The 17,644-nt window shown below is 43.8% G+C and overlaps 1 protein-coding gene across 2 annotated transcripts in view; it reads right to left on the reverse strand.

Moving 5' to 3' along the window:
* LOC149469843 (multidrug and toxin extrusion protein 2-like) overlaps positions 1-17,644 on the reverse strand; it is a 169,633-nt gene that overhangs the window by 32,784 nt on the left and 119,205 nt on the right. Inside the window, exons 13-14 of one of the 2 annotated variants that reach the window (XM_089668441.1) lie at positions 13,971-14,040; positions 3,541-3,673 (exon numbers count right to left, since the gene is read on the reverse strand). In XM_089668441.1, the coding sequence (XP_089524567.1) occupies positions 3,541-3,673; positions 13,971-14,040 (203 nt within the window). Of the gene's footprint in view, positions 1-3,540; positions 3,674-13,966; positions 14,041-17,644 lie in introns of both variants that reach the window. The other variant, XM_089668442.1, reaches the window with a different exon arrangement.

A 17,644-nucleotide genomic window follows, 5' to 3' on the forward strand; every position in this document is an offset into this window, starting at 1 on the left:
CGGAAGCTCCGCTTATGTGCCTCGCCCCCCTCCACTGTTTTTGACAGGTACCCGCTCCCACTTCCAGCTCAGTTCACTGCGTTGAAGTGAGTCAGAAGTTTGGCCCCCTCCTCCCTCCTGCAGTCTTCTGGGAACTTTCACAGGTCCCAGAAGGCTGCCAGACCAATTAGGAAGCTCAGCGCGACTCACGCATGCGCAGTGGGTACCAGGCTGTGAAGCTGAAAGCTGTCACAGCCTAGTGCCCGGGACAGGTAAGTGTGTGCTTATTAAAAGCAGTTTTTGTAGCTGCTGACTTTTAATAAACACAAAAACCATCTGCAACTCCGCGTTAACCACTTCATGACCGCGTTATATCTGAATGACTGTGATGGACATGCCTGTGTCCAGGTTTTGTGTCCAGATTAATTAGTGGGAGGGATCCCCTAATGCTTTATAAGCGGCTTGGAAGTGGTAATGAGCGTCTTGATAACGCCCTGTGGGTGGGGTGAAACGCGTTGACGCACTTCCGGTTGCCTGGTCCGTCGTCTGACGTCATTTCCGGTGAGTGGAGCGCACGCCGAGCGGTGCGTTCCAAGGGGCCATCTTAGCCTAGTAGATGAGTCTGTAGCTGAGGTCTGCCATCCTGCTGCACACTAGACTGTGGGGTCTCTTATAAGAAGTCGGTGTACCTGAAAAGTGGATCATTTTGGAAGAAAATCATTGTTGTTTTGAATAAAAGGCGGGTTATATCCCGCAAAAGAATGTGAGTGGTCTGGAGAGATTATTTGGAGGAGAGATTACTACGGTATCACGCTATGGTCTTTTATTTTTCCTGATTTTCTTTGGGGGATTCGGTGAGAGGAGTAAGCAGAAGAGGTACCCAAATATAAGAGGAAACAGCATTTGGAGGTCTCACAAAAGTAAAGGGGGTCCAGGAGCCCTTAATATTCCTGAAAGGCGTGTGACTTACTAATATCTGGTGAGTGCGGTTAATGTTGATTTCTGCACTGGTGGATGGTGAAGGGATCAGTAACACGGAAGAATCCAATGATAATTATAAATTGATTTATTTTTGTCACGTGACTGTTAAATATATATATTTTTTTTTGGGACTTTTTCGATTTTTTATCACTTGATTTTTTTTGTCACTGGACTTATGAATTTAATTTAATGTTTTTATTTTTATATTAATTTATTTATATATAATTTATTATATATATCTTTATTAGCAAAAAAATGATTTTTCAAGTTGAGTAATGCAATTGAATATGTGGGTTTGCGCTGGTTTTCATTGTTAAATGTTTTTGACAGGTACCCGCTCCCACTTCCAGCTCAGTTCACTGCGTTGAAGTGAGTCAGAAGTTTGGCCCCCTCCTCCCTCCTGCAGTCTTCTGGGAACTTTCACAGGTCCCAGAAGGCTGCCAGACCAATTAGGAAGCTCAGCGCGACTCACGCATGCGCAGTGGGTACCAGGCTGTGAAGCTGAAAGCTGTCACAGCCTAGTGCCCGGGACAGGTAAGTGTGTGCTTATTAAAAGCAGTTTTTGTAGCTGCTGACTTTTAATAAACACAAAAACCATCTGCAACTCCGCGTTAACCACTTCATGACCGCGTTATATCTGAATGACTGCTACAGTGCAGTCATTCAGTTCTGAGAGGGTGTCATATGATGTCCTCCCAAAACGCACGCCCCTAGTAGGGCACACCCTGCGCTTTCTTGATCGTTGTGTCATTTGGACACAGCTGATCACATGACATGGTAAAGGGCCAATCACAGCGGCCTTTTACCATGTGATCAGCTGTGTCTAATCACAGCTTATCACCATGTACCGGTTACTTACCGGATACCGGCAGTACTTTCCTCATACTGTTACAACATGAGGAAAGTACTGCCAATAATTGGCAATTGTGAAAGGAGACATCTACACTGATAATCAGTGCCATGGTTTTCAGTGCAGCCCCAAAAGTGCCCATCAGTACCTGTCAGTGCTACCAGTCTGTGCCCTTCAGTGCTGCCTATCAGTGCCGCATACCAATGCAGCCTCATCATCAATGCCCACCAGTGTTGCCCCATCAGTGCAGCCTCATCAACGCACATCAGTGAAGGAGAAAAACGACTTGTTTGCAAAATTTTATAATAGAGACAAAGAAAAACTTGTTTGTTTTTTCAAAATTTTCGGTCTTTTTTCATTTGTTTAGCAAAAAATAAAACACCCAGTGGTGATTAAATGCCACCAAAAGAAAGCTCTATTTGTGTAAAAATAAATGATAAAAATTTAATATGAGTACAGTGTTGCATGACCATGCAATCATCATTCAAAGTGTGACTGCACTGAAAGCTGAAAATTGGCCTGGGCAGGAAGGGGGTAAAAGTGTCCAGTAAACAGGTGGTTAAACAGATCCCCCAATCATAGAGAAGGTGCCACTTTCTGGGCCAGATTTATTCAAATTTTATGAGTGTATTATTCACAACTAGATAAAGCAGGGAGGAACACTCACAAAGGGAAGAACATCTACCCATACCATCTGGAAGGTAGACACCACCTCACGAGGACATTCATATCATCTTAAGACCGGGGGCGGACTGACAACTCATGGGGCCCCCGGGCAATAGGGGATCATGGGGCCCCTGTGTCTATGCCCAAACTCAGAAAAGCCTATGAAAAAGGTACCAGGGGCATCTCATGGGGCCCCCTACTGACCCCGGCCCACAGGCAGTGCCTGAGTTTCCAAATGGTCAGTCCCCCCCTGCTTAAGACACTCAACAACTAAAGAAGAAATGCCATTTTAGGGAAGATCAAATCCACCCACTAATTGGCAGCCATCTTTGGGTCTGATCATCAGTTATCTAAAAAGGTTACCTGATACTTGGAGGGTAATTATAATTATTTTCTGTTGATTTTGCTTGATTAGATGGATGTCAGTTGCCATATTCCTGTTTGCAACCTAAACCGTTCTCTACACAATAGCATAGCTACTCAAGCAAGATAATTTTTTGTTTTGTTTTGTTCTTGGGCTGTATAGTCATTCAATTTTATTTAGTTTGACACTTATTCCTACTGCAGGGGAAAAGCAATTGAATTCCAAAAAACACAGATTATAGTCTTATAGTTATCAGTGGGTATGTTGTTTATGGGGAGCAAATAATGACTGCATTTAATTCAAATTAATTTCATCGATTCAATTTAAGCACAATTATCGCAGTATCTATATGTATCACAATCTGACTATTATTAAATGGTGTCCGTAAAGTGACTTTGTGAAACAAATATTAATTGATTTCATAATCTCCAGTCCATACTCACACTGATCTGGTTTGTGTTCTTAAAGAATTTTGCTTGGGTAAAAACTAACTTAGAATAATTAAGTCAGTTAAATTATTTTTATAAATAATTTTAGTATTGGAGGTTGTGTGATTCGATTGATTTAGCTGGCTAAATTAATTGTTCATGCATTCTCTGACAATTTATCTGATAATGCTGATCTACCAATTTAGCTTAGGCAGACAGAAACATTGTATACACATACATATTCTTGCCATATATGCAATATATGATCGTACCTAAAACCCCGAGTTTTGCTGGAAACATCAGTGATAATCCAACTGGAAGACCAATGAGGTAATAGCCCAAAAAAATTGTAATCGCACCAATTTTTTGCCTTCCTGTTCCTCTTAATATTCCACCACAGACTGCCTATAACAGAATATTGAATGTTAATTGTTGTATACGTTTATCTTATGAAAAAAACAGCTTTGTAATGTGAAGAGCAACCAAAAGTACCACATTCCTAAAAATCATACTGTACATTATCAGTCTTTTAGTTGGGGTGAGACTTTTTAGATGAGTCTAAGACCAGTTGAAAAAAATCATACAATTATACTTTATTTCATATTTTGACAAATATTAAAAGACCATAAAAAAAGTCTTGCAATTCCATAATAAACTTTTAATTTATCAGTGATCTTAAAATGCAGGACTATATCTTATCATCTGGTCTCTCGACCACCACTTCTAAATGTGGATATACTGTACATGCATACTTTACCCATATGCTCAAAATTACAAATTATACATTGCTCGTTTTCAGAGTCCACTTTACGTATATTTACATATAAGGTGGCTGTATTCTCAATGCTCTTTGCGATCTGCTTCCTCAGGAGATCAAGGCAACGAAGGTCATAGCATAATATTTAAATAATTACATATTACATTCCACATAAACTCATTTCTACCTTTAACGCTCTACTTCATCCTGCACTGCCTCCACCCACTATCTCACTCACTGCCCAGGAAATCGCCAATCACTTCAAAAATAAGATTGATACAATTCATGACGAAATCTCCACTCTACAGATATCCCCCCCCCCACTTAACACCCCATGTCCACAGGAAAACTCAACACTTCCCTTATTCAACCCTACTACTGTAGACAAGGTTGCTAAACTTTTTTCTAATGCCCACCCAACCACCTGCCCTCTGGACCCTATTCCCTCTCAAATACTGCAGTCAGCCTCTGGCACTATCCTAAACTCTCCAACTCACATCCTCAATCTCTCCCTCTTTTCTGGCATCTTCTCCAACTCTCTAAAACATGCACTGGTCATTCCCATACGTAATAAGCCTTCCTTGGACCCCACCAATCTTAACAATCTTTTCCTCCAAACTCTTTGAACGCCTTCAACTGACTAAGTGACCACTTCATTAAGAATAACCTTCTTGATCACCTTCAGTCTGGATTTTGCCCTCAACACTCCACAGAAACTGCTCTCCTAAAACTCAAACGATTTACTGACAGCTAAAACCAAAGGACACTATTCTATACTCATACTTCTGGACCTTTTGGTTGCCTTTGATACGGTTGACCACCCCCCTCCTGAATAAACTTTACTCCTTTGATCTCCATGCCTGTGCTCTACCTTGGTTCTCATCCTACCTATCCCACCATACCTTCACAATTCTACTTCCTCTTCTCCTCTTCCTTTCTCCGTCAGAGTCCCCCAAGCTTCTTTTCTTGGATCTCTCTACACCTCAGCTCACAACATCAGTCTCCTCATGCATCACTAATTTACTGACCAACATATCAGTCTGGATGTCACACCACTTCCTCAAACTCAACCTGTCCAAAACCAAGCTCATGTGCCCCTTCCCCTGACTCCTCTGTCAAGATCAACGAGTCAACTATTAACCTGTCACCGCATGCCAGGATGCTAGGTGCAAACCTGGACTCTGAACTCTCCTTTCAGCCCTACATCCAATAACTTTCCAAAGCTTGCCGCCTCAACCTCCACAACATCTTCAAAATACGCCCATTCTTAACCAATGACACTGTAAAGCTCCTAATCCACTCCCTGGTTATCTCTCATCTCGACTACTGCAACTCCCTGTTCATTGGCTTACCCTTACATAGGCTATCCCCCCTTCAGTCCATCATGAATGCCGCTGTCAGACTCATTCACCTTACCAACCATTCAGTGTCTGCTTCTCCTCTCTGCCAATCCCTCCATTGGTTGTCACTTACCAAACAAACCAAAGTCAAAATACTAACAACTTACAAAGCCATTCACATTTCTGCCTCCAGCTATATCACTAACCTGGTCTCAAAATAGCAACCAAATCGTTCTCTTCATTCCTTCAAGACCTCCTGCTTCCAAGTCTCCCCCATCCTATGGAATTCCCTACCCCAATCTGTCCGACTATTTCCTAATCTGTCCACTTTTTGGCTCCATGCACACCGGGCTTAAAAAAAACACCAGTTTCCATGGCAGAAAAAAATTCTGATATAGAACTTTTTTTTGCACAAAGTTTAGGCAAGTTTAGCATTTTTTCTGCCAAAAAGCTCCAATCAAAAACGCAAACCAGAATGTTTGTTTTTTTTCCCCTGCCTCTAAACGTTGAGCCTAAAATATGCCTCTAATCTACCTAATGTGTATGGACACATAGGAGAACACTGAGCTGCTTCTACAGGCAAAACATAAAACTCCTGTAGAAGCAGCAATTTTAAGCCAGTGTGCTGGTAGCCCTAGGTGACCCCAGAAAACCTCTCTTCAGAAAAGCCTATCCTGCCTCCTCCTAACAACTGTACTTTTATTGTCTCCATCAGCTCATTCCCCACAGTTATCACCTTTTGTATTACTTGTTCCCCCCTTTTAGATTGTAAGCTCTAACGAGCAGGGCCCTCGGATTCTTACTCTATAAAATTGTATTATAACTGTATTGTCTGCCCTCATGTTGTAAAGCTCTGCGCAAACTGTTGGTGCAATATATTATGTATTATAATAATAATAATAATAATTATTATGTCTTACTATCTCTACATCCATATACAATGAATAATTTTGACACTTACATAAGAATAAAGCAAAAAATAAGAAAATAATGTAGCCCTATGGGACCAAAACATCACACTAACATGATGGTATAGACATTCTGGGGGACCATTGGAGGAAGATAGTATTCAAACTAGCCTTGAAGTCCTTAAATTATCTACAGATATTTACAAAAGATATGCACACCATAAGGTAAGTATCCCTGGATAGAATGGAATTACTATGACATTAACAGAGGTGAAAGTATACAGATACACACCTAAAGATGCTCAAACTATAGCCTCTGAGTTTCAGTTTTCATCCTTTGGGAAAACTGCATTATACGTCATACCTGATATATCTAGTTACTCCTCCAATGCTCTGTTTCTCAAGGGTGCTAGAGGTAAACCGTCACTGGTAACCTATTAAACAGAGGAGGGATACACATTCAAAACCCATCAAATCAGCTTATCCCCATTATCTGTCTTTAAGTTAAGCCCATACACTGAGCAAATTTCTTTCCTGCAACCACAGACAGTATTACCGCCATGCCATTATATTCTCCTCGTGGGGGATGACATCCACATCGAGAGAAGATAGTGAATATTGGCAGTGGCTTTACTAGCCACTAGCAATAATCGCATGTAAAATTCAGCAGGTTGGTTGTACCCAAGTTGATTGATCGATCAACTTGGTATATTCAGCCCACCCATACATGGTTCAAATCTCCTGCTGAACTGGCTGAAATTTGAACCTTCTATGGCCAGCCTTATGCAATTCATTCTACCTCTAGCAGGTGTCTCCTTCACCAGGGAGGGGGCTGGTTAATCACCCTCAATGTAGCAGGAAACATCCTTTTTCTTAAACTCAACCAAATCTGATAATGATATGAAACACCAAGATGTATGTACCAGTCTCCATTATCCTTCCTTGTTGCCAAACATTGTTGCTCACCATATGGCGCATGAGTCCAACTGGTCCCTGGGAACATGTCAGTCTCATGCGTATAATGGCTGCTATTAATCCATGCTGCCTCCCCCAATCCTTGTGTGCTCAGGACACCCATTGTGTGATGTCAGTGAAATCAGCTGCCATTTTGGACTAGGTGCCTTCCAGACATAGGCACACACCATTGTCACAACACAAGCTGGTAACCCACCATTGGTGGGGTGGAAATGTAGAGAAAAACAAGAGGGGAAACAGGAAGCAGAATCCAAAAAAGAGTGGTCCACACTTACAACCTTTACAACATCAAAAAAGATCCTCAGTGGCTCCAAACCCCACACAGATGGGGGCATTCAAAACTACCCCCTACATGTGTTCAAACAGTGCCCACACAAAGTAAGCAACTCCTGCATAGGGCAACATACAGGAAAACCTTTAAACAAAACAACACTAAATACAATTGTACATCATGCTGTGTATATATATATATATATATATATATATATATAAATATATATATATTTTTTTTTTAATGTATAACTTGTATACTAACATGACTAAATATAAGGAGTGAAGTATCATGCCCATAGATATGGTTCAACACCTCTAAGGGGGGGAGGGGGGTGTCAGACAGGTGGCGGCCAGATGCCTCAGAACATATGTACCCCCCCCTCCCCCCAGGATGAACAAACAAGAAATCACAACCTATTCAATGATAATCAATAATTCAGTGTAAAGGAAGCATTTAAAGCCTAAACTGTAATTAGACTCAGAGGGATAGTAGCCTTCAGCTGGTGTATTCATTTGGCCTCTCTCTGTAGCAGGGAATTGCAAGAAACTGCTTTTTTAATAGTCTCCTAATATTTTTCTGAATATGTAATAAACTACAGTAATACCTCGGTTTATGAATTTAATTCGTTCTGCAGGACTTTTCGTATAGCGAAAAATTCATAAACTGAAACGCTGTTTCCCATAGGAATGCATTGAAAACCAATTAATCCGTTCCAGAGATCAGAAAAAAGTAAACACTACTAAAATACCACATGAGTTATTTTATCAAGTCATGCGGTATTTTAGTAGTGACAACCATGTGTTAATGTTTCAGCTGTCAGCAAGGTTCCCCACTGACAGCTGAATCTAAAAGAATTGCCGACAATTAAAAAAATAATTTTTGGCGTGGGGTCCCCCCTCCCATCCATACCAAGCCCTTCGGGTCTGGTATGGATTTTGAGTGGAACTCCCAAGCCAAAATTTAAAAAAAAAATGGCGTGGGGGTCGCCCCCAAAATCCATACCAGACCCTTATACAAGCATGCAGCCTGGCAGGTCAGGAAAGGGGGCGGCGAGCGAGAGCTAGCGCACCCCCCTCTCCTGAACCATACCAGGCCACATGCCCTCAACATGGGGGGGTGCTTTGGTGCAGGGGGGGCTCCCCCCCAAAGCACCTTGTCCCCATGTTGATGGGGACAAGGGCCTCTTCCCCACAACCCTGGCCATTGGTTGTGGGGGTCTGCGGGCAGGGGGCTTATCGGAATCTGTAAGCCCCCTTTACCAAGGGGGCATCCAGATCCTGGGCCCCCCCCCATGTGAATAAGTATGGGGTACATGGTACCCCTACTCATTCACAAAAAACAAAAAGTGTAGAGCGAAAAAAGACAGGACACAATCTTTGTCAAATCCTTTATTAAAAGAATGTCCCCTGCAGTAGATCCAACGTCAATCACGGTGCCAGCTGTCACCGCTGCCGCCGCCGACCCGAAGAAAGAATTTTTTTTAAAAAAGCTCCGCTTCCGACGATGGCTTCCAGCCTTCTGCCTGCTCCGGTGGTTTGACAGTTCTTAAATATGTAAGGGGCGGGGCCACCTGGGGACATCACACATGTGACCCCACCCCATGTGACATTTATTCTTGGTTTGGGGCGGCAGCAGCAGCGGCAGTGACGGTGGGGGACATTCTTTTAGTTTTTTCTTTTAATAAAGGACTTGCCAAAGACCATGTGTCAGGGCTTCGGGTATGACCAGAGGTATGTGAACTGACGCAGGGAAACGCAGGCTTCAGATATGTTATAAACAATATTATTTATTAATACTAACAATACAAAACGCAGTGCAATACTAAAACATAAACAAAGTGCAAACGAACCAAACCAAGCCACCCACAGATAACAATACATACAATGCAAGCATAGTCAGGCAGGCCGGGTCAATAACAGTCGGGCAGGTAGGAACAGGAGGAGCAGGCAGAGAGTAGTCAGGTCACGAGCCAGGTACAGCAACAAACGGGCAGGTAGGTACAGGGGGTCAGGCAGAGAATGGTCGGGGTCACAAGCCAGGGATCAAACAGGAGAAGTCAGCAGAGGTCAGGATCAGGCAGGGTCGGCAACGAGTCAGTCAGGCAGGAACAGGAATGCAGGTAACAAGATACAGGGGCCCATAAAAAAACACACGCCAAGGCCCAGACTGCAGGTCTGGCCATCCCTTAAATACACCTCCGTAATCAGCTTCAGGTGTTTGGCTGACTGCAGGGTTGAGTCTCTGATTGCTGAGAGCACCCGCTGGCCAGCCCTGGTACTGCAGCCCACAAGGCAGGTGAGTCCCACCATTACTGGCAAGTCCATTCCTGACAGTACCCCCCCCTCAAGGAGTGGCCTCAGGACGCTCCAAACAGTCCTAGCTGGGCAAAATGTTCCACCGCCCGGGTCTGGTAACTGGAGGGATATCAAAGACTGGCACATCGGGCTGGACGCCGGGCAGAGGCACATCGGGCTGGACTCCGGGCAGAGGCACATCGGGCTGGACTCCGGGCAGAGGCACATCGGGCTGGACTCCGGGCAGAGGCACATCGGGCTGGACTCCGGGCAGAGGCACATCGGGCTGGACTCCGGGCAGAGGCACAGCGGGCTGGACACCGGGCAGAGGCACATCGGGCTGGACACCGGATCACCAGGCGGAGCAGCAGGCACCAGATCACCAGGCGGAGCAGCAGGCACCGGGGCAGCAGGCACAGGGCCACCAGGCGGAGCAGCAGGCACCTGGCCCCCAGGCGGAGCGACAGGAATCGGGCCCCCAGGCGGAGCGACGGGCATTGGGCCCCCAGGCAGAGCGGCGGGCATCGGGCCCCCAGGTGGAGCGGCGGGCACCGGGCCCCCAGGAGGAGCGGCAGGCACAGGGCCCCCAGGTGGGGCAGAAGGCGCTGGGCCCCCAGGCGGAGCAGCGGGCGCCGGGCCCCCAGGCAGAGCGGCAGGCGCCGGGCCCCCAGGAGGGGCGGGCACCGGGCCTCCAGGAGGGGCGGCAGGCACCGGGCCCCCAGGCGGAGCGACGGGCACCGGGCCCCCAGGCGGAGCCGGGCCCCCAGGCGGAGCGGCAGGCGCCGGACCCCCAGGCGGAGCTGCGGGCGCCGGACCCCCAGGAGGGGCGGCAGGCACCGGGCCCCCAGGCGGAGCGGCGGGCACCGCGTCATCTGGCAAGGCAGTGGGCACCGAGTCACTAGGCACGACAGTGGGCTCTGAGTCAATTGGCACGACAGCGGGCACCGGGTCATCAGGTACCGGATCGTCTGGCTCGACAGCAGGCACCGGGTGATCTGGCGCTGGATCGTCTGGCTCTACAGCGGGCATCGGGTCACCAGGCATGACAGTGGGCACCGGGTCATCAGGTACTGGATCGACAGCGGGCACCGGGTCATCTGGCGTTGGATCGTCTGGCTCTACAGCGGGCATCGGGTCACCAGGTATGACAGCGGGCACTGGGTCATCAGGCATTGGATCGTCTGGCTCGACAGCGGGCATCGGGTCACCAGGTATGACAGCGGGCACCGGGTCATCAGGTACCGGATCGTCTGGCTCGACAGCGGGCACCGGGTCATCAGGCATTGGATCATCTGGCTCGACAGCGGGCATTGGGTAACCAGGCATGACAGCGGGCACTGGGTCTTCAGGCATTGGATGGTCTGGCTCAACAGCGGGCATCGGGTCACCAGGTATGGCAGCGGGCACCGGGTCATCAGGTACCGGATCGTCTGGCTCGACAGCGGGCATCGGGTCACCAGGCATGACAGCGGGCACTGGGTCATCAGGCATTGGATCGTCTGGCTCGACAGCGGGCATCGGGTCACCAGGTATGACAGCGGGCACTGGGTCATCAGGCGTGATAGGATCATCAGGCTGGATCAGTTCATCAGGCTGGGTACAGACATCAGGCTGGGTAGAGACATCAGGCTGAAGTGCGGGTGCCGAGGCACCAGGCTAAACCACGGAAGGCAGGTTCTCAGATGGCAGGCTCACCGGTTTGGATACTGGCAGGATGGTACTGGTTGGAAAGAATTTTTGCTTTTTTCTGGTTTTAACTACTGGAGCACTGCAAGTAAACGCAGGTCTGCAAACGAATGGAGCAGCTGAGGACAGAGAAGAGCTGGAAGATGGAACAGAGGAGGGAGCAGCCGCCACAGAGGACCTCTCCACAGGGCCAAAGAAAGGATAGGTGCAGCGAGTGGGAGCAGGGGACTGGTATGTGGTAGTTAGCAGAGTATACTGGGCCGTCACTGGGGGTGCTGTCGGGGATGCAGGAAGAGTGCCTTGAGCAGAGGAATGACGTTGCAAGCTGACTGAGGCTGGGTGCAACAAGTCTGACCATGTCTGCAGTATGGGTTGAACAAAGCTGAGCTTACACAAAGCCTGTCTGGTCAAAGACTGCACTGCGTTTATACAATCCCTTAATACCTGTGGTGAACATGCAGCATAATGCTCCAAGAAGCAATCCACATCATCCTCTAATAACCATACCAGGGACTCTACCTGGTCTGCACTAAATGGTGGCAAAAAGTAATTCCTGCTTTCAGGGGTACCAGATGAAGCCAACTCTACACAAACCTGAATCAAAGGTTGCACCTCAGAGAACTCTGTGCCCTGATCTACTAGAACATGAGCGATCCGTATACATTCTAGCAGTTGATCCCGGGTATACTCCCTCAGAGTCTGATAAGCATATTCTCTGTCATCAAAAACCAGCAGCGACAAATACACAACCTCATCAAGATCCATCCTTCCCAGCAACAAGCCAAGATGGCTTTCCTGTGCAGCCACTTCTGGTCAGGATTGGCCTTGGTGTAATGTCAGGGCTCCGGGTATGACCAGAGGTATGTGAACTGACGCAGGGAAACGCAGGCTTCAGATATGTTATAAACAATATTATTTATTAATACTAACAATACAAAACGCAGTGCAATACTAAAACATAAACAAAGTGCAAACGAACCAAACCAAGCCACCCACAGATAACAATACATACAATTCAAGCATAGTCAGGCAGGCCGGGTCAATAACAATCGGGCAGGTAGGAACAGGAGGAGCAGGCAGAGAGTAGTCAGGTCACGAGCCAGGTACAGCAACAAACGGGCAGGTAGGTACAGGGGGTCAGGCAGAGAATGGTCGGGGTCACAAGCCAGGGATCAAACAGGAGAAGTCAGCAGAGGTCAGGATCAGGCAGGGTTGGCAACGAGTCAGTCAGGCAGGAACAGGAATGCAGGTAACAAGATACAGGGGCCCATAGAAAAACACACACCAAGGCCCAGACTGCAGGTCTGGCCATCCCTTAAATTCACCTCCGTAATCAGCTTCAGGTGTTTGGCTGACTGCAGGGTTGAGTCTCTGATTGCTGAGAGCACCCACTGGCCAGCCCTGGTACTGCAGCCCACAAGGCAGGTGAGTCCCACCATTACTGGCAAGTCCATTCCTGACACCATGTCTTGTCTTTTTTCACACTACACTTTTTGTTTTTTTGTGAATGAGTAGGGGTACCATGTACCTCATACTCATTCACATAGGGGGGGCAGGATCTGGATGCCCTCTTGTTAAAGGGGGCTTCCAGATTCCGATAAGCCCCCTGCCCACAGACCCCCACAACCACCAGCCAGGGTTGTGGGGAAGAGGCCATTGTCTCCATCAACATGGGGACATGGTGCTTTGGGGGGAGCCCCCCTGCCCTAAAGCACCCCCCCATGTTGAGGGAATGTGGCTTTTGCTCGCCCCCCCTTTCCCCTCAAAATCCATACCAGACCCAAAGGGCTTGGTATGGATGGGAGGGGGGACTCCACGCCATTTTTTTAATTTATTATGGTGCCGGTTTTTAAATTTAATTACCGCTTTTTTTTTCTTCACTATAGCTCAGAAATTCAGCTGTCACTTTCCCCCCAGCTAAAAGAAAGAAAGTTTTATTTTAGTTTATTTCCACGAGTTAAGAGAAACACTTTTCCTTTTAGTTTCTTAAAAGAAACAAACTCCGGGGAAAGTGACAGCTAATTTTGTGAGCTATAGTGAAGAAAAAAAAAGCTGGCAATTGCATATAAAAATCAGCACTGACATATTGCAAACACAATTCGTTAAAAATTCGTAAACCAAGGCATTATTTTCAATGTATTTTCATTCGTAAACCGAAAATTACGTTAACCGAGGCCTTTGTAAACCAAGATATTACTGTACAATTGTATGATTTTATTTATGACTCATATTTGGCACATTACTCGACTCAGGCATTGATTATGTACAACATACTTTAATTTTCCACGGGACCACTATGAAATCTATCATGTATGAATTGCAAATACTGTGGAGCAGCCTATAAATGAACCAATGTTTTTGCATAGATTATGAAAAAAAACAAACTTTTTCCACCCAGTCATTTCTTTACGTTTTAATTAATATTCCCTTAAATTACATATAGCTGAGCTAAATAATGAAATACTTACATTTATACCATCACACAGGTGAGCTGAAGAAAGTATGAAGATAAGTTTTGAAACCAAAGTAACAACATCCCTAAATTTAACAAAAATAAATATATAAAATCACAGCTTCGTACTATAAAATATTTATATAAGACAGTATAATATTAAAAACATTTTCTCCTGTTTTATGTAGGATAGGACAAGTAAATAAAGTAGTCATTTCATTTACTTAAAGTGGAATTACACTCATCTTGGCTCCAGCAATGCGACGTTCTGAATAAATGAAAAATAATCAGGGGTCCCTGACTAAGCCACGTGGGTTAGTGGTGTATTGCATGGGGCGGAGCTTAGTGACATCACTACGGACCCACAGACCAGATGTTCGGAGATTATTTGCTGTTTTACCGCTTTACCTATCCTGATACGTTGTGAGTGTTTACTCTGTTCGTTCTTTTTCATTTATTAAATTATTTTACACTATTGGAGGCTGTTCTCTCTTCCTATATGCTGAGGTTGAGTTTTGAAGAAATGCCTGTGGGTGATCGTGTATTACCATTAGAGATGAGCAAATTATTCAAAAATTCGATTCGGCCGATTCGCCGAATTTGCGGGAGAAATTCGATTCGATGCGAATTTATTCGCCGCAAATTTAACTTATTTAAAGGGTTTCTAGGCTTCAGAGAGCCTTTATATTAGTGCAGAACACTGTACCTTTAATTTAAATGCCCTTGGAGTCTGCTGGGGAAGAGAAATAATACTGTCAGTCAGTATGACATGCAGATGAGTGCCGTCGATCTTAGAATCACCGCACACTTCACTCATTTGGGCAGTCACGGGGCACGACGAAGAAGAAGAAGAAGAAGAATGAAAAGAAGAAGAAGAAGAATGAAAAGAAGAAGAAGAAGAATGAAAAGAAGAATGAGAAGAAGAATGAAAAGAAGAATTAAAAGAAGAATGAAAAGAAGAATTAAAAGAAGAATGAGAAGAATGAAAAGAAGAAGAAGAATGAAAAGAAGAAGAAGAAGAATGAAAAGAAGAATGAAAAGAAGAAGAAGAAGAATGAAAAGAAGAAGAAGAAGAAGAAGAAGAATGAAAAGAAGAAGAAGAATGAAAAGATGAAGAAGAAGAATGAAAAGAAGAAGAAGAAGAATGAAAAGAAGAAGAAGAATGAAAAGAAGAATGAAAAGAAGAAGAAGAAGAATGAAAAGAAGAATGAGAAGAAGAATGAAAAGAAGAATGAGAAGAAGAATGAAAAGAAGAATGAAAAGAAGAATGAGAAGAATGAAAAGAAGAAGAAGAAGAATGAAAAGAAGAAGAAGAATGAAAAGAAGAAGAATGAAAAGAAGAAGAAGAAGAATGAAAAGAAGAATGAAAAGAAGAATGAAAAGAAGAATGAAAAGAAGAAGAAGAAGAATGAAAAGAAGAATGAAAAGAAGAAGAAGAAGAATGAAAAGAAGAATGAAAAGAAGAAGAAGAAGAATGAAAAGAAGAAGAAGAAGAATGAAAAGAAGAATGAAAAGAAGAAGAAGAAGAATGAAAAGAAGAAGAAGAAGAATGAAAAGAAGAATGAAAAGAAGAAGAATGAAAAGAAGAAGAATGAAAAGAAGAAGAAAAATGAAAAGAAGAAGAAGAAGAATGAAAAGAAGAATGAAAAGAAGAAGAAGAAGAATGAAAAGAAGAAGAAGAATGAAAAGAAGAAGAAGAAGAATGAAAAGAAGAATGAGAAGAAGAATGAAAAGAAGAATGAGAAGAATGAAAAGAAGAAGAAGAAGAATGAAAAGAAGAAGAAGAAGAATGAAAAGAAGAATGAAAAGAAGAATGAAAAGAAGAAGAAGAAGAATGAAAAGAAGAAGAAGAAGAATGAAAAGAAGAAGAAGAAGAATGAAAAGAAGAATGAAAAGAAGAAGAAGAAGAATGAAAAGAAGAAGAAGAAGAATGAAAAGAAGAAGAAGAAGAATGAAAAGAAGAAGAAGAAGAAGAAGAATGAAAAGAAGAATGAAAAGAAGAAGAAGAAGAATGAAAAGAAGAAGAAGAAGAATGAAAAGAAGAAGAAGAAGAATGAAAAGAAAAAGAAGAAGAATGAAAAGAAGAATGAAAAGAAGAAGAAGAAGAATGAAAAGAAGAAGAAGAATGAAAAGAAGAATGAAAAGAAGAAGAAGAAGAAGAATGAAAAGAAGAAGAAGAATGAAAAGAAGAAGTATTCCAGTACAGCAAAAAGTGTATCTGCAGAGAGCTCCGCTATTTCTGACAGTTCTCTGACAGTTCCTTCACATTTACAGCGGTTGAAACATTGTATCTATTTATTTCCGAATAAAAACATCTGTATCCTAAATGGAAACAAATAGATACAATGTTTCAACCGCTGTAAATGAACTGTCAGAACTGTCAGAAATAGCGGAGCTCTCTGCAGTGACACTTTTGCCGGCTGATCGGGAAAAATTTGATTCGTGCACCCGAAGTTTGCTAAAATTCGGATTCGATGCGAATCGAATTTTTCCTGAAATTCGAAACGAATTCCACTTCGCCAGGTTCGATTCGCTCATCTCTAATTACCATCCCCGCTAATGTTTATTACAAGCCCTTTGCTGCCATCTGGAGTCCATTTATGGAGTGATTATGCTTGTTAGACCTATGTTGTTATATAGGACCACTATTTGAGGTGAGCAGCCATCTTATTTTCAGGTGGAGGGGCACTGAATTCATTTTGTGGTGGAGCACTGCCAGTTTAAGCATAAGAACTGTTTTTGCTGTGGAGCACTATCTGTGGAGGCACAAGATTTATTCAGTTTTAGGACTGATTAAGCACTTGACTTTATTTACACTCGGGCATTGTATATTTATTGATCATACTAATTATTATTTTCATCACAGTATTATTTTCATCACACTACTATTATATTGTAAGAGGTAGCGCAACACTATTGTATTCTATTTTATTTATTGAGTGTAATCACTTGTGTTTGCAACTTATATTTTATATAATTTTTATGATATTTTTTCTGGTAGTGCACATTATTTTTTATAATTATTAGAATCCTAAAATGTTTTCACAAATGCAAATGCTGATGTCCTGAAGAGCTCAGTCTATTTAATTCTTAGTGAAAGGACTCTACTCTGATTTCTTAAGTTGCTTCTACAAGGCTCAGTCCACTATTCACTTTTGCTAGGAGATGGATCATAGTTCTACAGAAAAGAGATTGTCCTCCTGTTTGCACATAGTTTTGGAGTATCCCACTCAATTCCCTATCCCCATCCAAGTTACCCAAGAATAAAAAAAAACTAAACAAAAAGAGAATACCCCTGGACTGTTTATTGAACCAAAAGAAAAAACCAGGAAAGAACCCTGGCTGTCTACATTGCGGGCTGCTAAGTGCTCAAGGCAGTAGAAAGCCTGTCTTCTACAGAAATACCTCTATTCAGAAATCTTCTTGCTGTTTGTGCAGTGATTTCTCATAAACTTAAATAGGCAATATCTTTACCGTTGGAGTTAACCTCGATGTACACCAAATAAAAAAATTTGAGGGGAGGGTGACACCATGATAGCCACCATCAATAATCCCTCAGGACCTACTCAGCCATCTGTAAAATACTGCGGCCAAAGGCAGAATCCTCTGCGGCTCTAACATAAACCTGGTAGAACCTTGTGAATGTGTGAATCAATGACCATGTAGCAGCCTTTAAAACCTGAGCCACTG

This window comes from Staurois parvus, unplaced genomic scaffold (assembly GCF_062004578.1).
Source record: "Staurois parvus isolate SC_StPar_1 unplaced genomic scaffold, SC_StPar_1.0 ptg000058l, whole genome shotgun sequence".
NCBI lineage: Eukaryota > Metazoa > Chordata > Amphibia > Anura > Ranidae > Staurois > Staurois parvus.